The sequence below is a fragment of the Pseudophryne corroboree genome, chromosome 8 (genome assembly GCF_028390025.1).
Source record: "Pseudophryne corroboree isolate aPseCor3 chromosome 8, aPseCor3.hap2, whole genome shotgun sequence".
In the NCBI taxonomy this organism is placed as follows: Eukaryota; Metazoa; Chordata; class Amphibia; order Anura; family Myobatrachidae; genus Pseudophryne; species Pseudophryne corroboree.
Window position 1 is genome coordinate 234,744,825 of NC_086451.1, and position 25,068 is coordinate 234,769,892.

General features: G+C 47.3%; 1 protein-coding gene across 4 annotated transcripts in view; it reads left to right on the top strand.

Annotated features, from left to right (window-relative positions):
* Positions 1-25,068, top strand: part of GDPD2 (glycerophosphodiester phosphodiesterase domain containing 2) — a 375,381-nt gene that overhangs the window by 248,654 nt on the left and 101,659 nt on the right. For all 4 annotated transcript variants that reach the window (XM_063937109.1, XM_063937108.1, XM_063937106.1 and 1 more), the window contains 3 exons: positions 14,518-14,663; positions 14,761-14,843; positions 14,924-15,074. In XM_063937109.1, coding sequence (XP_063793179.1) covers positions 14,518-14,663; positions 14,761-14,843; positions 14,924-15,074 — 380 coding nt within the window. The remainder of the gene's footprint in view (positions 1-14,517; positions 14,664-14,760; positions 14,844-14,923; positions 15,075-25,068) is intronic.

Sequence of the window (25,068 nt, forward strand, 5' to 3'; positions counted from 1 at the left end):
TCCTAAACTTCCAGAAATCTCAGCTGGAGCTGACCCAACGTCTTCAGTTCCTGGGAATGATACTGTCACAACTGAGGGCCTGAGCTGACGGAAGGCAGCCTCAGTTGTAGGGGCTGAGATGTACCGGAACCTGGGAGGTTGTATCAGACCCCTGGGCATGTAAGTAACATGAAGAGAAACCGCCCGAAGGCGTGACCACGACAACTTGAGTAAAAGTCAATGATATTTATTTATGACAAACTCCATGCATCACAGTAGCAGTAAAAAGAAACATAAAAATCAGCAGAGAAATAATAATACAGTTCCTGGGTACTACAGGGTGGCAGGGGCCACAGAGCTCAGGTGGTATGAGACAGTTCTTATTATCTGCAAGTTGGAAAGTCCTTACCAGGCTCAACTGTAGCAATGAGGAAAGCCCAGGTTCGTACCAGCTGGTGTTCCAGGGAAAGCTGGACTGCTGTAGATAAAATGCTGCTGTGGGTACTTGTTAGAACCAGACAGGTGTTGGCACGGAGTGGATACTGGCTGGAACCAGTTAAATAATAAATAAAGCTTGTGAGCGATGCAATATAGATGAAATGTAGAATTTGAGAGCGGAGAAATAATAATACCGGTGGAGAGTGGTAAACTGCAGAAAGGACACCGGCCCTTTAAGAGAAGCTGTACACTGCTGGAAGCTGAGCTGGAAGCAGGTGATGTTGTAGCTGGAAACAGGTGAGTCCAGAATGGATCGGAGAGTCAGGCTACACCGCAGATGGAATGCTGGTGCGGGTCTCTATAGCAGAAGTCTGGAGACAGGAGCTGGAACCTGGAAGACATTCACAGGAGAGAGACAAACTGGAACTAGGTTTGACAACCAAAGCACTGACGCCTTCCTTGCTCAGGCACAACCTATTTATACCTGCAGCAAGGAAGGCATTGGCTAGGCAATTATGCAAATTAATAATACAGACAGCAGATTGGTGAATATGATCAGATGACAGAATCCAAGATGGCTGCGCCCATGCAGACACTTGGAGGGAAGTTTGGTTTGTAATCCATGTGGTCTGGAAAACAGTAATGGCGGCGCCGGCCACCGGAGACAGGAGACGCCAGGCTGACAGGTGCACATCCAACCACGCGGACACAGCGGAAGTCGCGGCTGACGAAATCGCCACTCTGAATGCAGAAGCTCAGGAACGGCGGCGGAGGCTGCGGGAGACGCCATGCCAGATGTATAAGGCGTTACTGTGACAGCGTCCAGAGAGACAGGAGAGGATGCGGGAATATGCACATCAGGATAACAGATGGGATCCGGTCCTGGAGCGCTGAGCCAGCCTTAGGAGGCATCTGATGGGTAAGAAATGGCGTCCAGATACCCGGATCGTGACAGCACCCCCCCTTTAGGAGTGGCCCCAGGACACTTCTTTGGCTTTTGAGGAAACTTGGAATGGAATCTCCGGACCAAGGCAGGAGCATGGACATCAGAAGCATTGGTCCATGAACGTTCCTCAGGGCCATAACCCTTCCAGTCAATAAGATACTGAAGTTGACCGTAACGGTGACGTGAGTCCAGGATCTTGGCCACTTCATACTCAACGCCTCGTTGAGTTTGGACTTTCGGAGTTGGAGGAAGTGAGGAATGAAACCGATTCAAGATTAACGGTTTCAACAGGGAAACATGGAATGTCCTGGGTATTTTTAAGAAAGGAGGTAACTGGAGTCTGTAAGCAACAGGATTGATGACTTGATCAATTTTAAAAGGACCGATGAAGCGAGGTGCAAACTTCATACTGGGAACTCTCAACCTCAAATTCTTCGTGGATAACCATACCCGATCACCCACCTTGAGAGCAGGAACTGCTCGACGCTTCTTATCCGCAAACTTCTTGTACCTGAACGATGCCTTGAGCAGAGCTGATCGTACGCTCTTCCAGATATTGGCAAACTGATGCAAGGTGATATCCACTGCGGGAACAGAAGTTGCTGGAAGCGGTTGGAACTCAGGGACTTTAGGGTGGAATCCAAAGTTGGTGAAGAATGGTGTTGAAGAAGATGAAGAATGATACTGGTTGTTATGACAGAACTCGGCCCAGGGAAGTAATTGAACCCAGTCATCTTGAGAGGAGGACACATAGATGCGGAGGAAGGACTCCAAGTCCTGATTCACCCTCTCAGTTTGACCATTGGTCTGAGGATGGTAAGCCGTGGAAAACTTTAGCTTGACTTGGAGGACTTGACATAAACTTCGCCAGAATTTGGCTGTGAATTGAACTCCTCGATCTGAGATAATTTCTTCTGGAAGACCGTGGAGTCGGAAGATCTCTTGTATGAATACTTGAGCCAACTTGGAAGCTGACGGAAGACCGGTGAGAGGAATGAAGTGTGCCATCTTGGTGAACCGGTCAACTACCACCCAGATGGTATTGAACTTGTTGCACATGGGCAAATCTGTAATAAAATCCATCGACAAATGGGTCCATGGTCGACGGGGAACAGATAATGGAACCAGTTGCCCCGCAGGCGACTGGCGGGATACTTTATGTTGAGCACACTTTGGGCAAGATGCAATAAACTCCAAAACGTCCTTTTTCAGAGTTGGCCACCAATAGGACCTAGAGATAAACTCCAGGGTTTTTTGGATACCTGTATGTCCGGCAAAGCGGGAAGCATGGGCCCAATGCATGAGCTTCTTCCTTAGTGTCGGCTTCACAAAACTTTTCCCTGATGGGGGCGTAGAGTCCATCCCTACCGTGGAGAATGCCAACGGATTTATAATAGGATGCTTGTCTGAAGACTCTGACTCATTTTCTTGCTCCCATGAGCGGGAAAGGGCATCGGCCTTGCGATTCTGAGAGCCCGGACAGAACTGGAGTTTAAAGTCGAACCTGGAAAAGAAAAGTGCCCATCTGGCCTGACGAGGGTTGAGACATTGTGCGCCTTTCAGATATAGAAGGTTCTTGTGGTCTGTAAGGATGGTGATTGAATGAGAAGCTCCCTCCAACAGATATCTCCACTCCTCTAGAGCGAGCTTGATGGCTAGCAACTCCTGGTCGCCAATGGCATAGTTGCGTTCCGCTGGGGAGAACTTCCGTGAGAAGAAACTGCAAGGATGTAAATGGCCATCTTTAGCCCTCTGAGATAACACCGCTCCTACTCCAACGGAGGAGGCATCCACCTCTAAGATGAAAGGAGAGTCGATGTCAGGCTGTTTCAGGACAGGCGCAGAGATGAACCTCTGTTTTAACAGATGAAAAGCTTGCATGGCTTCTTCAGACCACTTGGACGGGTTAGCACCCTTCTTGGTGAAAGCAGTAATAGGCGCCACAATGGTGGAAAAGTCTCGTATAAACTTTCGGTAATAATTGGCGAACCCTAAGAACCTCTGGACCCCTTTGAGGGTTAAGGGTACCGGCCAATTCTGGATTGCTTGTAGTTTCTCAGGATCCATCTCTAGTCCGGAACTGGACACAATGTACCCTAGAAACGGAATGGACTTGACTTCAAAGACGCATTTCTCTAATTTGCAATAGAGATGATTGACACGGAGACGGGACAGAACCTCCTTTACCCAAAAACGATGTTCCTCTAAATTGTTGGCAAAAATGAGGATGTCATCTAGATAGACCACGACATGACGGTATAGAATGTCTCTGAAGATCTCATTGACGAAATGCTGGAAGACAGCTGGAGCATTGCTCAATCCGAAGGGCATGACGAGGTACTCATAATGTCCGTCACGGGTGTTAAATGCGGTCTTCCACTCGTCACCCTCACGGATCCGGATGAGATTGTATGCACCTCTCAAGTCCAGCTTTGTAAAGATGGTAGCTCCGCTAACTCTGTCAAAGAGCTCAGTAATCAGGGGTAAAGGATAGCGGTTCTTGATGGTAATGTCGTTCAAACCTCTGTAGTCGATGCACGGCCGCAGACCACCATCTTTCTTTTTTACAAAAAAGAAGCCTGCGCCGGCTGGAGAAGAAGAAGGTCGAATGAACCCCTTTGCTAGGTTCTCTTTAATGTATTCCTCCATAGAATGCGTCTCGGGCAGAGACAACGGATAAGTTCGGCCTCGAGGTGGAACCTTCCCTGGAACGAGATCAATCGGGCAGTCCCATTCTCTATGAGGAGGAAGGATATCAGCAGAAGCCTTACTGAACACATCCGTGAAATCTTGATATGGAGGAGGTGGAACATCAGACGACCTGGGGGAGGAAGAACAGACAGGCAACACTTTAAACAAACATGTCTCAGCACAGGAGGGACCCCATGCCAGGATTTGCGTAGTCGTCCAATCAATTGTAGGATTGTGAAGACGGAGCCATGGAAGGCCCAGGACCACAGGATGTGTGGCTCTTGGAATCACTAAAAAAGAAATAAGTTCGGAATGAAGAACTACCACTCTCAGACGAACTGGTAGAGTCCTTAAAGAAATAACTGCATCAAAAATTTTGCTGCCATCCCCGGCAGTTAAAGAAATGGACGAAGGAAGTCTCTCGGTGGGTAGGGACCACCGTTTAACATAGGCTTCGGTAATAAAGTTCCCAGCTGCTCCAGAATCAAGGAGGGCAATGACGTTCTGATAACGTTGAGCAACTTGAAGCGAGACTGGGAGATTACAATCTTGAGGGGATGGAGAGGAGATCATTACTCCTAGCCGGCCCTCTCCTTGGCGAGCTAGGGTCTGGAGTCCCGGACGTTTGGGACAAGCATTAATGGTGTGAGACGGAGCTGCACAATAAAGACAGAGAGACTCGGAGAGACGTCTTCGGCGCTCAGCAGGAGTTAAACGGGAACGGCCAATTTGCATGGGCTCATCTTTAGTTGGTGACAGTTGGCGAGGAGGAGGAGCAGAAGATTTTGGAGCAGATGATCTTCCACGCTCAGTTGCTCTCTCTCTGAAACGTAAGTCAACTTTTGTACAAAGTGAGATTAGCTCATCTAACTTGGAGGGTAAGTCTCTGGTAGTTAACTCGTCTTTAATACACTCAGATAAACCATGCCAGAATGCAGCATACAGGGCCTCGTCGTTCCATGCCAGTTCGGATGCCAGGATCTGGAACTGTATAAGATATTGTCCTACAGTACGTGATCCCTGGCGTAAACGGAGAATCTCAGACGAAGCTGAAGTTACCCGGCCTGGCTCGTCGAAGATGCGCCTGAATGTTGACACGAATGCAGTGTAAGAAGATAGCAGGGTGTCGGACCTCTCCCATAACGGTGATGCCCAATCAAGGGCTGAGCCACTGAGAAGAGAGATGATGTAGGCAATTTTTGTACGGTCACTGGGAAAATTGCCAGGTTGTAGCTCAAACTGAATCTCACACTGGTTGAGAAATCCCCTGCAGAATCTTGGAGAACCGTCAAATTTTGCTGGCGTTGGAAGATGAAGACGTGGAGCAGAAACGGGTAAGGTGGGTGGGGTTATAGCTGGAGTCACTGTGGTTGACGCACCGGACGCGTCTGATCCACGGAGAGTTGTCTGAATCCCATCCAGCCGAGTAGAGAGATCCTGGAGACAGCGGATGATGTGGCCCTGTGCAGCCTCCTGATGTTCAAGTCGGGCTGCCAGTTCTTGCATCGGCCTGGCCGCTTGATCCTGGTCTCTGGCTGGATTCATTTGGTCAGTGCTTACTGTCACAACTGAGGGCCTGAGCTGACGGAAGGCAGCCTCAGTTGTAGGGGCTGAGATGTACCGGAACCTGGGAGGTTGTATCAGACCCCTGGACATGTAAGTAACATGAAGAGAAACCGCCCAAAGGCGTGACCACGACAACTTGAGTAAAAGTCAATGATATTTATTTATGACAAACTCCATGCATCACAGTAGCAGTAAAAAGAAACATAAAAATCAGCAGAGAAATAATAATACAGTTCCTGGGTACTACAGGGTGGTAGGGGCCACAGAGCTCAGGTGGTATGAGACAGTTCTTATTATCTGCAAGTTGGAAAGTCCTTACCAGGCTCAACTGTAGCAATGAGGAAAGCCCAGGTTCGTACCAGCTGGTGTTCCAGGGAAAGCTGGACTGCTGTAGATAAAATGCTGCTGTGGGTACTGGTTAGAACCAGACAGGTGTTGGCACGGAGTGGATACTGGCTGGAACCAGTTAAATAATAAATAAAGCTTGAGAGCGATGCAATATAGATGAAATGTAGAATTTGAGAGCGGAGAAATAATAATACCGGTGGAGAGTGGTAAACTGCAGAAAGGACACCGGCCCTTTAAGAGAAGCTGTACACTGCTGGAAGCTGAGCTGGAAGCAGGTGATGTTGTAGCTGGAAACAGGTGAGTCCAGAATGGATCGGAGAGTTAGGCTACACCGCAGATGGAATGCTGGTGCGGGTCTCTATAGCAGAAGTCTGGAGACAGGAGCTGGAACCTGGAAGACATTCACAGGAGAGAGACAAACTGGAACTAGGTTTGACAACCAAAGCACTGACGCCTTCCTTGCTCAGGCACAACCTATTTATACCTGCAGCAAGGAAGGCATTGGCTAGGCAATTATGCAAATTAATAATACAGACAGCAGATTGGTGAATATGATCAGATGACAGAATCCAAGATGGCTGCGCCCATGCAGACACTTGGAGGGAAGTTTGGTTTGTAATCCATGTGGTCTGGAAAACAGTAATGGCGGCGCCGGCCACCGGAGACAGGAGACGCCAGGCTGACAGGTGCACATCCAACCACACGGACACAGCGGAGGTCGCGGCTGACGAAATCGCCACTCTGAATGCAGAAGCTCAGGAACGGCGGCGGAGGCCGCGGGAGACGCCATGCCAGATGTATAAGGCGTTACTGTGACAGCGTCCAGAGAGACAGGAGAGGATGCGGGAATATGCACATCAGGATAACAGATGGGATCCGGTCCTGGAGCGCTGAGCCAGCCTTAGGAGGCATCTGATGGGTAAGAAATGGCGTCCAGATACCCGGATCGTGACAGATACTGGATACAGAGTCTCAAAAGGTGTTTCTTCCGATGGACAAGGCCTTGTCTATCCAAGCTATGGTCCGCTCGGTGCTCCGCCCTCGCAAGGTGTCCATACATCTTTGCATACGCTTGCTGGGCAAGCTGGTTGCTGCTTACGAGGCAATCCAATATGGCAGATTTCATGTCCGGCCATTTCAGCTGGATCTGCTGGACAAATGGTCAGGGTCTCACCTTCACATGCATCAGGAAGTGGTCTCGTCTCTGAAAGCCCGGATTTCTCTATTATGGTGGCTGCAAGTTCCTCACCTGATCGAAGGCAGGAATTTTAATATCCACTCATGGATTCTACTCACAACGAATGCATGCCTCCGCGGTTGGGGGGCTGTGACCCTAGGGGTCCAGTTCCAGGGGAGATGGTCAGTTCAGTAATCGGCTGTGCCGATAAACATCCTGGAACTCAAGGCAATTTACAATGCTCCCAGCAAGCTAACCATCTCCTGCAGGCTCAGCCGATCCAGGTTCAGTCGGACGATGCCACGGCAGTGGCGTACATAAACCAACAAGGGGGAACAAGAAGCAGAGCGGCGATGCGAGAAGTGTCAAAAATCATCCTCTGGGCAGAGGCCAACGCAAGAGCCATCTCAGCCATATTCATTCCAGGAGTGAACTGGGAAGCGGACTTCCTCAACAGACACGACCTCCATCCTGGGGAATGGGGCCTACATCTCCAGGTGTTTCAACAACTAATCCACCGGTGGGGCTGTCCACAGATAGATCTGATGGCTGTAGCAGTGGATTCGCTGATGACGCCATGGGGGTACCAGTTTGTGTATCTGTTTCCTCCTCTACCGCTCATCCCAAGGGTTCTAAAAAGACTAAGAAGGGAAAGCGTTCAAGCAATTCTAATTGCCCCTGATTGGCCTCGACGGGCGTGATACTCTGACCTCCTAACCATGGCTCTGGAGGATCCCTGGCCGCTCCATAAAGCGGCTCTTCAACAAGGTCTGTTTGTCTATCCAGACTTACGACGGCTGCGTTTGATGGCTTGGAAGTTGAGAGGGAGATTCTAGCAAAAAAAGGTCTTCCCTCCCGGGTTGTTTCCACCATGGTCAAAGCCAGGAAGATGGTAACGTCAAAACATTATCATTGTATCTGGAAGAAGTATGTTTCCTGGTGTGAAAGTAGAAAGGTGTCTCCCGTGGAGTTTAGAATTGGTCGTTTTCTACTTTTCATGCAAATGGGAGTGGATATGGGCCTACGCTTAGGCTCCATCAAAGTCCAGATATCGGCGCTTTCTATTTTCTTCCAGAAACAACTTGCCATGTTGCCGGAAGTACAAACCTTTCTAAAAGAAGTTCTTCATCTGCAACCGCACTTTGTACCTCCCACAGTTCCGTGGGATCTCAATATGGTTTTGTCTTTTCTTCAGTCGGACTGGTTTGAACCCTTGCATAGGGTGGAGTTAACATCAACGTCTTCCAGGTGAGAAATTTTATTGGCATTGACATCCTCAAGACGTGTCTCTGAATTGGGGTCCTTATCCTGTAAGAGCCCTTATTTGATTTTTCATGAAGACAGAGCGGAACTCAGGACCCGTCCTCAGTTTTTGCCAAAAGTCGTTTCCGCTTTTTATGTGAATTAACCCATTGTGGTTCTGGTGTTGTCTGACGCTTCCATTGAGCCAGAGTCCTTCGATGTGGTGAGGGCTCTGAAGGTTTATGTCAAGAGGATGCCTCGTCATAGAAAATCTGATTCGCTGTTTGTCCTTTATGATGCCACAAAGATTGGTCGTCCGGCTTCTAAGCAATCTATTGCTCGTTGGTTCAGGTTGACCATTCAACAGGCCTATACTTCGGCGGCTCTGCCTTTGCTGACATCTATTCAGGCCCACACGAGGTCTCTGGGCTCTTCCTGGGCGGTTGCCCGGGGGATCTCGGCCTTACAGTTGTGCTGAGCTGCTACTTGGTCTGGTTCGAACACTTTTTTGAAATTTTATCGGTTTGACACTTGGCCGAGGATGACCTTCAGTTTGGTCAGGTGGTTTTATCGGGGTCTAAGCACTCTCCCACCCATTTGGGAGCTTTGGGACTTCCCCATGGTACTAAAGTACAGAACTCCAGTATCCACTAGGACATAAGAGAAAATAGGAATTTGATACCTACCCGTAATTCCTTTTCTCAAAGTCCGTAGTGGATACTGTGCGCCCGCCTCAGTGCTTCTATTCCTGCTTACCTGCGTAAGTATTTGGCTGGCCCGCCGTTGCATTTCCATTATGTTGTTGGGATAGCTGTGCTATGCTGGTTTGGTTGGTGTTGCTTTCCTCTGTTCTGGATAGCGCCCTCCTCTTGGTTATGGTTGTGTGTTGGCTTGTTGCCTCACCGCTGTTGTATTTATGCCTTCTCTCGTGGTATGTCCATCTCCTCAGACACAGTTTTCCTAGACTGAGTCTGGTAGGAGGGAATAGAGGGGAGGAGCCAGCACACACATACACACACTAAAGGTTTTAATGTGCCAGGCTCCAGTGGACCCGATCTATACCCCATGGTACTAAAGTACAGAACCCCAGTATCCACTACGGACTGCGAGAAAAGGAATTACCGGTCGGTATTAAATTCCTATTTTTGTAGTCTTGCTTTCACATAGTCGCCACCCACCTGAGAGAGTATTTTAGCTGTGCAAGTGTGCGATCGCATGTGCTGCCGAGCGGTACAAACAGATTTTGTGCAGTTTCTGAGTAGCCCAGGAATTACTCAGCCACTGCGATCACTTCAGCCTGTCCGGGACCGGAATTGACATCCGACATCCGCCCTGCAAACGCTTGGACACGCCTGCGTTTTTCCAACCATGCCCAGAAACGGGCAGTTGACACCCACAAACACCTTCTTCCTGTCAATCACCTTGCGATTGCCCGTGCGAATGGATTCTTCGCACAAACCCATCGCAGAGCAACGTATCGCTTTGTACCTGTGCGACGCACCTGCGCATTGCGGTGCATACGCATGGTCAGTTCTGACCTGATCTCAGCGCTGCAAAAAACGCTAGCGAGCGATCAAGTCTGAATTACCCCCTAAGAGGGGACATGATCAGCATTTACAAATATAGAAGGGGACATTACACAGAGCTTGCGGGGGATCTGTTTTTGGTAAGATCAACACTAAGGACACATGGACACCCGCTTAGGTTAGAGGAAAGGAGATTTCACATGCAGAGGCGTAAAGGTTTTTTCACAGTAAGGACAATACGTGTTTGGAATTCCCTGCCTGAGAGAGTGGTAATGGCGGACTCTGTCAACACTTTTAAGAATGGGCTAGTTAAATTCCTAATGGATAAGGATATACCGGGTTCTGGTGCGTAGTCATGCGTTATTGTTATTACAAAAGAGGAATAAGGAATAAACATAATGGCCGACATTGACAACAGACAAAATTAGTCCTAAAAAAAGAATACAGCATAGGAGACCGCATATAAGTTGAACTTGATGGACAAATTGTCTTTTTTCAACCTCAGAAACTATGTTACTGTGTACTGTATGTTACTTTTTTATACATGCAACACATTCTGTACATGCAGCACAAGTGTTGGGTTAACAAGTCATGTTACACGGATTTTCTAAGGTTTCACATTGATTATATTCCCCAGCCGGATCCCACTGATAGCACACAAGTGAGCCATGAATATGTGGTTGCTTAGCAACTATGTGAGATCACATCACACACCCCCAGCGCTGTACCTGCGCGCCTGTCCGGCTCACTGCCGGCTTCCGGTATCCTGGACACATGGGATCTGAACACACTACACTTTGGGTATTTAAGGTAACACATTTGCAATGTTCTATTTGTTTGTTTTAGTGCATATCACCTTGAGAAAAATGCCCGTGAGGCATTGAAACGTTGGTTTTGTCACAAAGCCTGTGTTTGCAATGAGAAAATCTGCGGGGTGCAGGATATATATATATATATATATATATATAGATATATATAGATATACACTGCTCAAAAAAAATAAAGGGAACACTTAAACAACACAATGTAACTCCAAGTCAATCACACTTCTGTGAAATCAATCTAAATCAATCTGTCCACTTAGGAAGCAACACTGACAATCAATTTTACATGCTGTTGTGCAAATGGAATAGACAACAGGTGGAAATTATAGGCAATTAGCAAGACACCCCCAATAAAGGAGTTGTTCTGCAGGTGGTGACCACAGACCACTTCTCAGCTCCTATGCTTTCTGGCTGATGTTTTGGTCACTTTTGAAAGCTGGCAGTGCTTTCACTCTAGTGGTAGCATGAGACGGAGTCTACAAACCACACAAGTGGCTCAGGTAGTGCAGCTCATCCAGGATGGCACATCAATGCGAGCTGTGACAAGAAGGTTTGCTGTGTCTGTCAGCGTAGTGTCCAGAGCATGGAGGCGCTACCAGGAGACAGGCCAGTACATCAGGAGATGTGGAGGAGGCCGTAGGAGGGCAACAACCCAGCAGCAGGACCGCTATCTCCGCCTTTGTGCAAGGAGGAACAGGAGGAGCACTGCCAGAGCCCTGCAAAATGACCTCCAGCAAGCCACAAATGTTCATGTGTCTACTCAAACAATCAGAAACAGACTCCATGAGGGTGGTATGAGGGCACGACGTCCACAGGTGGGGGTTGTGCTTACAGCCCAACACCGTGCAGGACATTTGGCATTTGCCAGAGAACACCAAGATTGGCAAATTCGCCACTGGCGCCCTGTGCTCTTCACAGATGAAATCATGTTCTCACTGAGCACATGTGACAGACGTGACAGAGTCTGGAGACGCCAAGGAGAACGTTCTGCTGCCTGCAACATCCTCCAGCATGACCGGTTTGGCAGTGGGTCAGTAATGGTGTGGGGTGGCATTTCTTTGGGGGGCTGCACAGCCCTCCATGTGCTCGCCAGAGGTAGCCTGACTGCCATTAGGTACTGAGATGAGATCCTCAGACCCCTTGTGAGACCATATGCTGGTGCGGTTGGCCCTGGGTTCCTCCTAATGCAAGACAATGCTAGACCTCATGTGGCTGTAGTGTGTCAACAGTTCCTGCAAGACGAAGGCATTGATGCTATGGACTGGCCCGCCCGTTCCCCAGACCTGAATCCAATTGAGCACATCTGGGACATCATGTCCCGCTCCATCCACCACCGCCACGTTGCACCACAGACTGTCCAGGAGTTGGCGGATGCTTTAGTCCAGGTCTGGGAGGAGATCCCTCAGGAGACCATCCATCACCTCATCAGGAGCATGCTCAGGCATTGTAGGGAGGTCATACAGGCACGTGGAGGCAACACACACTACTGAGCCTCATTTTTACTTGTTTTAAGGACATTACATTAAAGTTGGATCAGCCTGTAGTGTGTTTTTCCACTTTAATTTTGAGTGTGACTCCAAATCCAGACCTCCATGGGTTAATAAATTTGATTTCCATTGATCATTTTTGTGTGATTTTGTTGTCAGCACATTCAACTATGCAAAGAACAAAGTATTTAATAAGTATATTTCATTCATTCAGATCTAGGATGTGTTATTTTAGTGTTCCCTTTATTTTTTGGAGCAGTGTATATATATATATATATATATATATATATATATATATATACATACTAGCTGAATACCCATGCTTTGCTACGGCATTTCAAGTATTTCCGTGCGTATAAATTTAATTTTGAAGGACTTCCTGGTAAACTTGCTCCGTCCGCTGCTGCCAATCTTTGTCAGGCCTACCCCAGATTGATGCTGTCAAAAGGATGGCGCTGAGGAGAATAATCCGTCTCCTTCTCTGCCCCATCCCACCTCTGATGCTGCCCTACTCAGTGCTGTAAATGCTGGGACAACAGGCCCGCTGCATGTTAAATATGTAAGGTTTGCAGGGATATGCTGACTCTATTCCAAAGGACCCTAGGTCTCCTTGCTTAGCTTCTCACTCTCTGTAGGCCTCCTCCTTTGAGGTAAAAAGGTAAAGATTTTCACACAACACTAGGTCACTGGGAGATCTGTCAGTACCCTTTACAGCAGATAAGCAGTTGACTATCAAGCTTTCCTATAATGTATTTAAGAGTCAAATTATCTATGTCTCTTTTCCTCTTACTGCTCTCTGAGAGCTTCGACAGTGTTCAGTTCAAGTGTCAGGTTAACCTCTGATAATTAAGACACTATCCTCTCCTGGTTGGTTAAGTACTTATATCTGAAATCTCTCTCTCTCTTTTGCTCTATATGTGTGTGTGTGTGTGTGTGTGTGTGTGTGTGTGTGTGTGTGTGTGTGTGTGTGTGTGTATAGCGAACGTTTTGAAGTAATAAAACTGAAACGTTGACCGCTCATTATGGTGTTTCACGCCAATTAAGTAGTTTGTCTCCGTCAAGCCCTACGAGTGCCACCAACCTTTCACATTGTGCTTATTCGGCCAGATCTGTTTGACCGGGGGAGGCACCGAGGCCACATTTCAGTACTGGACACATGAGTGCCGGCATTCTTCGATATATATATATATATATATATAAGTCAAATACCACTGACCCATCACAAAAATCTCCTGAACCATACGGCTGCACTTCCTTGCCAGTGGCTGTTGCAGAGCAGGCCATTATTCAAATCGGTGAGCCACACTCGGCGATGTTTTACAGTGTTTAGGGGTGGCAGTTGATGTGGCTCCCCTATTTAAATAATGGAGTGCTCTGCAACTGCCATTGCAAGAAAGTCCAGGAACAGAGCTATGTGTCCTTCCCCCTCCGTGACTTGGTATTGCCGACACCATGCATTCTTTATGGCCCAGTTGGGTGGACTTTCTTAAGTCTCCTCTGTGAGAGGGAGATTGTCTCACCTCTTTTAACCCCTTTGTTGGTGGAATTTTGAAAAATCTTTTCTTAGTGAGCGCCTATGTCACAAAAGCAAGCTACTGTCCAAATTTCAAGTTCCTAGTCCTTATGGGTCAGGAGATGTTTTATATATATATATATATATATATATATATGTACAGCATGCAGACGTGGCACTCACAGTGATTCAAACAAAGACAGTGGCGCAGACCACTGAAGCGTTGCAGTAGCCAAATTGGATTTGTGTTTTGTGTGAATCACTGTGAGTGCCACGTCTGCATGCTGTATACTCTCCTCTACGGAGGCACCAGTGTTTTATTGCAGCCAGTGTTGTGGGAGTGCAGTACCTGCTGTACTATATATATATATATATATATATATATATGTGTGTGTATATATATATATATATATATGTGTGTGTGTGTGTGTGTGTGTGTGTGTATGTATATATATATATATATATATAGAGAGAGAGAGAGAGAGAGAGAGAGAGAGAGAGAGAGAGAGATCTAATATACAGTATACATTTTATATATATATATATATATATATATATATATATATATTTACCTATCTACATGTTTATATATGTATATGTGTGTGTGTGTGTGTGTGTGTGTGTATATATATATATATATATATATATCTATCTATCTGGGTGTATGTATGTGTGTGTGTGTGTGTGTGTGTGTGTGTGTATGTATATACAGTATGTGTGTGTGTTGTATTACATTTTTACATTATATTTATATTATATTATATTGTCCTTTCCTTACAGTGTTAAAATATCTACTTACACTGGTATACATCATCCTTGTTTGTGCCTTATTTGTGAGTCCTCTCTTCATCTCCTCACCCTGTATCATGAAGGCATCGGAACTTCCACCAAGACCATGGCTCATAGGACATCGTGGTGCCCCTATGGTAAGACAAAGCCAGGCATACGGAGTATCAGGCAATGCATTTCTGTGATAGAAAACTGTGATATTTGTCCATATTCACAGTTCTTTTTGTTTTGCAGCTAGCTCCAGAAAATACAATGATGTCATTTGAAAAAATGGTGGAATCTGAGGGAAGGGTGTTTGAGACTGATGTTATGATGAGGTAAGAGAACACGTAAATACTAGTAACCTGCACTAAACATGCACTGCAGTTCTACATGGTCTCCTCTTCTACTGCTTCAGCTGGGACGGAATCCCATTCCTAATGCACGATGAGTTGCTGCTACGTACAACAAACGTGAAGGAAGTGTTTCCTCTACGCTTCCGTGAAAACTGCACCAATTTTACTTGGTCTGACCTCCAGCAGCTTAATGCCGGTGAATGGTTTCTCCAGGTAAGAATTTCTTTTTGTTGACAAACCATTGTTGCAAAAAAACGATTTTCTGCAGTGGGGTACACTGGGATTCCACAGAGAATAAAATCGGGGTGTAGAGGTGGATCTTGATCCGAGGCAGCAACAGGCCAAAGCTTTGACTGTTCCCAGGATGCACTACACTGCCTCCTCTATAGCCCCGCCTCCAGGCACTGGAGCTGAGTTTGTAAGTTGGTGCCTGCAGTGCAGGTCACTAACAGGGGAGCTTGCGCTAGGTAGCCCTGAAAAGAACTTTTCTAGAAGACTTCAAGGGCCGCAGCACAAGCACTAGTTGCAGTGTATGTCATGGTGACATTCTGTGCTGCAGCTCCATCACCTCCTTGTATACTCCCGCGGCCTGGTTCCCGGGCACTTACAGCGGAGGCGCTTCGGTCATCAGGCACACATCACAGCTGTTGCTCTCTGGGATCGCCTGGCCGCACTTAAGGGAGGAGGTAAGAGGGTCCCCCAGGTGGGACCCGCCGGTAAATCGCGGTGCAGTCGCGGTCCCAGGAGACGGACCACGCCGCTGCCGTGGACACTGTGGCCGTGCAGGGACCCCACTATATCCACCAGGGCAGGGAGCACAGGTCGGATTTACAAAAATCCGTTTGTTATAGGCTCCATAGTACCCGGTAGTGAAGCCCAGCAGAGGGGAGAAGGCGCTGACCTGTAGCCCCTCCCTCAGCTTCAGGTGCCATCTACAGCAGGTGTTCCCACCCTGGAGCTGCATTTCTCTCTCTCCCTCATTCCCTGTCAGCGTTTGGGCGTCATTTCATATAGCTGCGCTGATTCTGGGACTGCTGGGCACTGTCTCCTCTGTAAAGCCGCCTGCCTCATCAGCGCTGTGCATTTACTACTATATGAATATTTAGTACAAGTATTCTGTAATATACATCCAGTGTTTACTGTGCATTGTTATATCTGTATACATACATTTCTATATGTAGTATGACTAGTCCAGTTCAGTTTTATTGGTTATATGTAATAATTTCTGCATTGTACCTGTGACTGTGTGTGCCTATAGCTGCTGTGTGGTTTCTATTCTGTGTATCACACATATTGCTATCACTATATTCTGTACCCTGGGGGGCTAAGTGCATCAGGGTCTCATATACCATATAGTGTTCCACAGGATATACTGTTTTGTATTTTTCACTGTGTGTTTGTCACCTCACATCGCTTAAATCCTTTGTTTGTGCTTTACATTTGCTGTCACATAATACAGGGTTTTTTTTGCAGATATTGTTTTTGTATGGCTATATTGTACTGTTGCGCCCTAAGGCTACATTCCCAATAATGTCTGCTACACAGGACCGTGAAATCCGCAGACGCTCCTGCATCATGCAGTGCTGGCGCCACAAATTTGACTGAGGAAAAGGTTTCAGCTGAGGGTTCAAGTACTGGGTGCTCTGCACCTTCCAGTCAGTCTGCAGCACCTGTGGCCAATTAAGACCCACCTTGGGCTGCTTTTTCAAATATGCTGACTGTGCTTGTAACACAACTTACGCCCCCTGTGGGACCTCCTGTGCCATTACAGCCACATATTGTCCCTGTAGTTAATCCGCCATGGGCGGCTACTCTGTCAACCCAATTACAGCAATTAAGTCAGTCCTTGGTTAAACACAAACCTAACCCTCGCCCTACTGGGACCAAAGGGTCCCCTAAGCGGGCCATTTCTTCCTCACAATCCACTAATATTTTGGATGGTTCCTCCGATGAAGATGGGGATTATATTGATCCTTGTTCCTGAACTAGTGGAGGCTATCAAGATGATTCTCCATATTGATAATGAGATTGAACCTCCTACTACGTCTAAGAAACCTGATAAGTTAAAACGTCAGAAGGTTGCTAAAGTAGTTTTACCTCATTCTGACCTCTTAATTGACATACGCCAGGAAGCCTGGTCTTCTCCAGGAAATAAATTTTCCCTGTCTAAAAGGATGTTGGCTCGTTATCCTATCCATGTGGAGTTGAATAACAAGTGAGAAATTGCACCGCCGGTGGACTCTCATATCGCCCGTCTAGTGGTGTCTTCTACTCTGCCTGTCACCACTGTCACTTTACTGAAGGAACCGACGAACAATCGTGTGGTGGGATGCCTGAAGTCTATCTACACACTTGCCGGTGCTGTACATAGACCCACTGTGGCAGCCTCTTGGGCTGCAAAAGCTATTGAAGCATGGGTTCAGGCAGTTGAGGATGAGCTACCTCTAAATTTTTCTGACACTGCCAGACAATATGTGTTGTATATTACCACAGCCTCTCACTATGTTCAGGAGGTGGCCTCTGATGCCGGTGTAATGGTGGCCAAGGCGTCTACTACGTCTATCCTGGCTCGCCGGATTTTGTAGTTAAGGTCCTGGAAAGTGGACCTAGACTCCAAAAAGACCTTGGAGGTGCTCCCTTTTAAGGGGGACATACTATTTGGGGAGGACCTGAACAAGATTGTGACTGACTTGGCAACAGCCAAGACTGCATGTCTCCCAAGTACCAATCCTTCTGCTCCAAAGGCTAAGAGTACCACTTTTCGTTCCTTTCGACCTCCTGGTAAAGCAAAGGGTTGGGCTTATCTGAGAGAGGCTCGTACTTCCAAAATCACCAAGCCCAAGTCTAAGCAATCTTGGTCCGGCCGTCATCCTGTTTCCAAACAGGACAAGCCTGCAGCATGATGGGGCGGGCCTCTCCCTGGGGGACCCCAGGGTGAGAGGCTGACTTCTTCAGTTTGCCCAGGCCTAGTTAAGAACCACTTCGGATGCCTGGGTGCGGGAGGTTGTCTCTTACGGGTACGCAATCTCTGTTCTGTTCGACGGTTATCCCTTTGGATCCACTGAAAGCACAAACTCTACACTTGTATAATCTCTCTTAGATACTGGAGTGATTGTGCCGGTACCTCTGTCTCAAAGAGGCAGGGGTTACTATTCGACCCTGTTTCTAGTCCTGAAACCAAATGGGTCCTCCTGGCCTATACCCAACCTCAAATCTTTGAACAAATTTGTGAGATTATCCAAATTCCATATGGAAACTCTGCGCTCTATTGTACTGGCTATGGAGCCCAAGGACTATATGGTATCCCTGGACATACAGGATGCTTACCTGCACATACTGTACCTATTGCCATGTCACATCAGCAATATCTGCGGTTTGCTATTGGCAACCTACATTATCAATTCCAGGCCTTGCCTTTCGGACTGACCACGGCTCCTCGGATCTTTACCAAGGTCATGGCAGTCATGACGGCTCTTCTCCGCTGTCAGGGTGTCAGGATCATGCCATATCTGGACGACCTGCTGATCCTGGCAAACTCCCCAGAGGTTCTCCTCAGTCATCTGACACTGACTGTCCAATTCCTACAAGCCCACGGGTGGGTGGCTCATCAACTGGAAAAAGTCATCGCTGATTCCTGCTCAGAGCATGGTGCACCTGGGGGCATTGTTGGACACACACAATCAACTATTGTTCTTGTCTCCAGAGAAAGTCCTGAAACTTCAGGACAGGATCAGATACTTCCTCTCTCGCCAGGGTGTGTCAATACACTCGGCGATGCAAGTACTAGGTTTCATGGTGTCGGCATTCGACATGGTACAGTTCGCTCAATTTCTTTCCCGCCCTCTGCAATGATTACACAGACACACACACACACACACATATTGTAGACAGTACCAGTGGATCCCCGCGTCCAGGCTCTCAGCTAACACTTGCCCCGGGTGCACTCCTGAGGACCAAGGAGGTGTGGGGTAGATGCCGGGCTCTGCTGCTGGGCTCTGAGATGCGCCGCGCTCTGCTGATGACGGCGCAGCAGGAGCAGCAGCATCCAGGACCCGCCGGTTCCCCCATGTCCAGGCACTCAGCTAACGCTGCCTGCAGGGAAACTCCTGAGGAGGGAGGAGGTGTGGGGGAGCGGGGGGGGGAGTCACATGATGCTGGGCTCTGCTGCTGGGCTCTGAGATGCGGCGCGCTCTGCTGATGACGGCGCAGCAGCAGCATCCAGGACCCGCCGCTACCCGCGAACTCCATCTGCATCTGCTCTTATTCGCTCCATAAGACGCACATACTTTTTCCCCCACATTTTTGGGGAGAAAAAGTGCGTCTTATGGTCCGAAAAATACGGTAATCTTTTCCAAGTGGAACAGCCTGCCTCACCGGATCAGGTTTCAAATGATCTCCTTGACTCCGGAGGTTCATCTGTCACTGAGCTGGTGGCTACAGGACCAACAGTTGAGCAGCGGCCGTCCCTTCTGGATCTCCAACTGGGTCCTCCTAACATCGGACGCCAGTCTGCGGGGTTGGGGCGTGGTGTTGGAGCAACACTCTCTCCAGGGTCAGTGGACCAAGGAGGAATCTCTCCTCCCGATAAACATTCTGGAATTGCAGGCAGTGTTCAATGCGTTGACACTGGCCCTGCCTCTGGTACAGGACAGGCCTGTTCAAGCACAATCAGACAACACCACCATGGTGGCATACATAAATCATCAAGGCGGCACTCGAACTCGCATGGCAATGATGGAAGTGTCAAAAATTCTCCAATGGGCGGAATGCCATCTGTCAGCCATATTGGCAATGTTCATTCCGGGGAGTCCTCAACTGGGAAGCGGACTTCCTTAGTCGTCAGGACATACACGCCGGAGAGTGGAATCTTCATCCCGAAGTCTTTCAACTCCTAGTCGACAAGTGGGGCCTACCAGATGTAGACCTGATGGCATCTCGACACAATCACAAGGTTCCGGTCTTCGGAGCAAGAACAGGGGATCCTCAAGAGGCATTCATGGACGCACAAGCAATTCCATGGAACTTTCGGCAGCCATATGTGTTCCCTCCAGTGTCACTCCTGCCCAGGGTAATACGGAAGTTCAAGCAAGAAGGAAGAGTACTACTTCTAGCCGCTCCGGCGTGGCCCAGACGGCATTGGTTCTCAGACCTGCGGGGTCTCTCGGCAGAGCGTCCTCTTCTACTTCAACGCCCAAACCTCCTTATTCCGGGCCCTTGTGTCTACTCGGACCTGGTCAGACTGGCTTTGGCGGCGTGGCTCTTGAAGCATCACTCCTGAGAGCAAAATGATTCTCTGAGGCGGTCATTCAAACTATGTTGAAGGCCCGTAAACCAGCTTCGGCTCGGATTTATTACAAAGTCTGGAATTTTTATTTCACTTGGTGTGCTGCTAAGAATTATGATGCGTACACTTTCAAAACTTCAAGACTTTTGGCTTTTCTCCAGCAAGACCTAGACTTGGGCCTTTGTCTGGCCTCCCTCAAGGTTCATATATCTGCCTTGTCGGTGTGGTTTCAGAGGAACATTGCGTCTCTTCCTGACGTTCACACTTTCACTCAGGGTGTTCTACGGATTTAGCCTCCCTATGTCCTTCCTGTGACTCCATGGGATCTTTCTGTTGTATTCAATGCCTTGCAAGAGTCTCCATTTGAACCTCTTGAGTCTGTGGACCTTAAATGCCTTACGCTTAAGGTCGTTTTTCTGTTGGCTATTGCCTCTGGTAGGAGGGTGTCGAACTTAGGCGCTTTATCCTGTCGTCCTCCCTTTCTGATTTTTCACCGTGACCGTGCTGTTCTTTGAACTTGCCCTGGTTATTTCCCTAAGGTGGTGTCATCTTTTCATTTTAACCAGGAGATTGTGGTTCCTGCCTTTCACCTCTTCTGGTCTGTCCTCCAAAGAAAAATCTTTGGATGTGGTACGGGCTCTCCGTGTCTATGTGGAGAGGACTGCCTCCATCAGGAGGTGTGATTCTCGTTTTGTACTTTTTGGTTTTCACAAACGTGGCTGGCCTGCGAATAAGCAGACCTTGGCCAGATGGATTAGAATGGTGATTGCACAAGCCTTTGCGCAGGCTGGGCTCCCAGCTCCTGCTGCTATCAAAGCCCATTCTACTCAGTCTGTAGGACCTTCTTGGGCTGCCCGCCATGGCACGTCCGCAGAATAATTGTGCAAGGTGGCTATGTAGTGAACACGTTCATCAGGTCATTCTATGCCTTTGATACTTCCGCCTCCCAGGATGCTTTCTTTGGATGCCGATCTTATACCCACTACAGTGCGTCCCCTCCCATGAGGAACTGCTTTAGGACATCCCCGATGTTATTCCCTGTGGAATCCCAGTGTACCCCGCTGCAGAAAAGGAGATTTATGGTAGACTTACCATGGTTAAATCTGTTTCTGTGTGGTACACTGGATTCCACAGGGTGCCTACCCTGACCCACTTATCTTCTTTGGGTTTGTATGGCATTATCCGCTGGTACCTTCTCCTGTCGTGAGAATGTGGTTCTATGTGGCTAACCTCTACCGTCTCTATTTTACCTGCTACTTCATGGACTGGTTAACGAAACTGAGCTCCAGTGCCTGGAGGCGGGGCTATAGAGGAAGCGGTGCAGTGCAGCTTGGAAATAGTCAAAGCTTTAGCCTGTTGGTGCATCGGATCAAGATCCAACTCTACACCATGATGTTATTCCCTGTGGAATCCAGTGTACCTTGCAGAAAGAGATTTAACCATGGAAAGTCTACCATAAATCTCCTTATTTGCACAGTCGGGTAACTGTAAATTTAGAGTAGGTGTTTAAGCATGAACCCATTCTAGTTACCGTTTGCTCAATTTGCTCTTTTCTTTTATAACCTGTTCTACACCTGTATGTTTGTTTGTAAATTGCCTCTGTACAAATGCTAATATCTAGTGACTGAATTTCATATTGTACTTTATTATATAATGTGGCAAGGATCACATACTGTACACAGGGTAAAAATTCCACACTGCAGGTTTGCAATTCACAAATGAAAATAAGTAGTTACTAGCAAGTCACAGGTTATAGAATAGTTCTCAGCAGTTCTTCGCATACAAGGTGTAAATTCTCCAAAGACCATTGGCCGTTAACAGTAGCCACCCCCTGGCCTATGACCTGGGCGACTAGTTTACAGTCTGGAGCACTGTCTCTTGTATCTGAAACCATTTTAACAGCAGGTTGACAGGTGACTGTAATCAAGCTTGCTGTTGCTCAGACTTGATCAAACTGAATATCTAGACTGGATATCAAACACCCTCCTGTTCCACAGCCATGTTAGGCTTGTTCTTGGCCTTCTGGTTGGGACTTTTGGATTTGTGTTATTACTGCACACTTGAGGATTGATCACTCCGGCCTTCACTGGATATCTGATTTTTGGGACTGTCCTTTGATTTTGGCTCCGGTTTCCTATTTTTTCTGGCTGAGTGATGTATTTCTAATGTGAACTCCAGTTTGTTTTTATTGATATATTTGTTACATTGATGTTCTTTTATATATGTTAAAGTTTGTCTGCTGATTTATTTGTAATTGTTACTCTACAATCTGCGCATTTATTGTGCTTACTGTGGTTATGCACAAATATTTCCCCATGACTAGGACATCAATTAAGGCAAATGCCTCTCAAGCAATTCTATCAACCTATCATTCCTCTTCTCTTCCCCTTCCCCATGTCAGTCGGTATTATCTTAATTTGTTTTCCTGGCCACTCCAATGGCTATTGCAGCAGCCAAAGAAATGCTGCTGGCTTTTAAACCCATCATGGCGCAGCAATTTAAAGAATTTTACAATACAGCCATTCCAGTGGTCTCCCAACAGGAGTCCCATACTAAATTGCTTGACGCTGTTGAACAGTGTACAAGTGACGTTGAGGATAATGTAACTTCCCTTCAGTCCTCATCCACGTCTCAAGGAGACACTATTCGATTCCTGCATGATAAGATTGATAGTCTTTGAGAACAGGAATCGTCGTAGTAATCTCAGATTCACTGGGATTTTGTAAATGGTCTGTGTCTGCTGGAGTATTTACAAACTTCTTTACCTGCTGCCTTGGGTATTGCCAACTCGGCTTCCCCAATGATTATTGATGATTGAAAAAATTCAAATTAATAAGTCACCTGGTCCAGAGGGTATTCATCCATGAGTTCTCATGGAGCTACACTCCAAATTAGCAAGACCTCTATTTTTTAATCTTCAATGATTCAATTACATCAGGCATGATTCCCAAAGACTGGCGTATAGCGGCAGTAGTGCCAATCTTCAAAAAGGGAAGTAAAGCTGAACAAGGCAATTATAGACCAGTTAGTCTAACATCTATAGTGGCGAAAGTCCTAGAAAGCATTCTGAGGGATAGTGTACAGAAGATCCTTGAAGCCAAAAAGATTATTATTAGGAACCAACACGGATTTGTGAAGGATAGATAATGTCAAACAAATTTACTAGGCTTTTATGAAACAGTGCGAACCTTGATCAGGGTAAGGTGGTAGATGTAATCTTTTTAGACTTTGCTAAAGCTTTTGACACAGTGCCACACATGAGACTTATCTATAAGTTACATGAACTAGGGCTAGGGAGCACAATAACTGGTTAGATAATAGGGAGCAGCGCGTTGTGATAAATGGAACTTTTTCAAATTGGACTGAAGTTCTAAGTGGTGTGTCACAAGGATCTGTACTCGAACCGCTATTGTTCAACATTTTCATTAATGATCTAGCAGAAGGTCTAGAGAGCATGGTGTAAATTTTTGCAGACGATACCAAACTATGTAAGGTTATAATTCGGAGGGAGACACTGAGTCTCTTCAGAACGATTTATTTAAACTGGAATCATGGGCAGCAAAATGGAGAATGAGGTTCAATACAGACAAGTGTAAGGTAATGCACTTTGGTATCAAGAACAAAAATATCACCTGCATACTTAATGGGGGTATTTTAGGGGACTCCGTACTGGAAAAAGATTTAGGTGTTCATATAGATAAACTTAGCAGCAGCACCCAATGTAGGATAGCGACAAAAAAGGCAAACCAGGTACTAGCATGCATAAAGAGGGGTATTGATGCAAGGGATGAGGGTGTTATACTCCCACTATATAAAGCCCTAGTGAGGCCCCATCTGGAATACTGCGTACAATTTTGGGCACCCTAGTACAAAAAGGATATCCTGGAACTAGAAATGGTTCAGAGGTGGACGACCAAACTAATTAAGGGGATGGAGACACTGGAATACCAGGAAAGACTTGCAAGGCTTGACATGTTCACATTAGAAAAAAGGAGAGTAAGAGGGGACATGATCAACATTTATAAATATTTAAGGGGACAATACACAGAGCTTTCGGGGGATCTGTTTTTGTTAAGACCAGCACAGAAAACAAGTGGACACCCACTTAGGTTAGAGGAGAGGAGATTCCGCACACAGAGGTGGAAGAGTTTTTTCACAGTAAGGACAATATGAGTTTGGAATTCCCTGCCTGAGAAAGTGGTAATCGCAGACTCGTCAATACTTTTAAGAATGACCTAGATAAATTCCTAATGGAAAAGGATGTACAGGGTTATGGTGGATAAATCACGTACCATAGTTATAATAAAATGAGGAAGTACAACACAACGGACGACTTTACCAACAGATAAAATTATCCTGAAAATAATAGAGTAGGAGAACACAAATAGGTTGAACTCGATGGACGGATTGTCTTTTTTCAACCTCACAAACTATGTAACTATGGGGGTCATTCCGACCCGATCGCTCGCTGCAGTTTGTCGCAGTGCAGCGATTGGGTCGGAACTGGGCATGCGCCGGAGCCGCAATGCGCCAGTGCATGGCAGCTTTCGTTACCTAGCGATCGCCTCTGAGACAGAGGCGGTCGCTAGGCGGGAGGGGGCTGAACGGCGCTGTTAAGCCGCCGTTTAGGGGGAGCGGTCCGGCCAATGCAGGCGTGGCCGGACCGTTGGGAGGGCGGGCCGCGGTGGCTGCGTGACGTCTCCTTCAGCCGCTGCGGCCAGTGGGAGCGACGAGCAACTCCCGGTCAGCCGCAGGAGCTGCGCTGGCAGGGAGTTACTCCTTAAATACAAAGGCATCGCCTCTGTGCGATGCTTTTGTATTTGTGCGGGGGGCCGGCACTGACATGCGGGGCGGACTAGCCCTGTGCTGGGCGTCCCCCCACATGTCTGAGTTAACGATCGTAGCTGTGCTACATTTAGCACA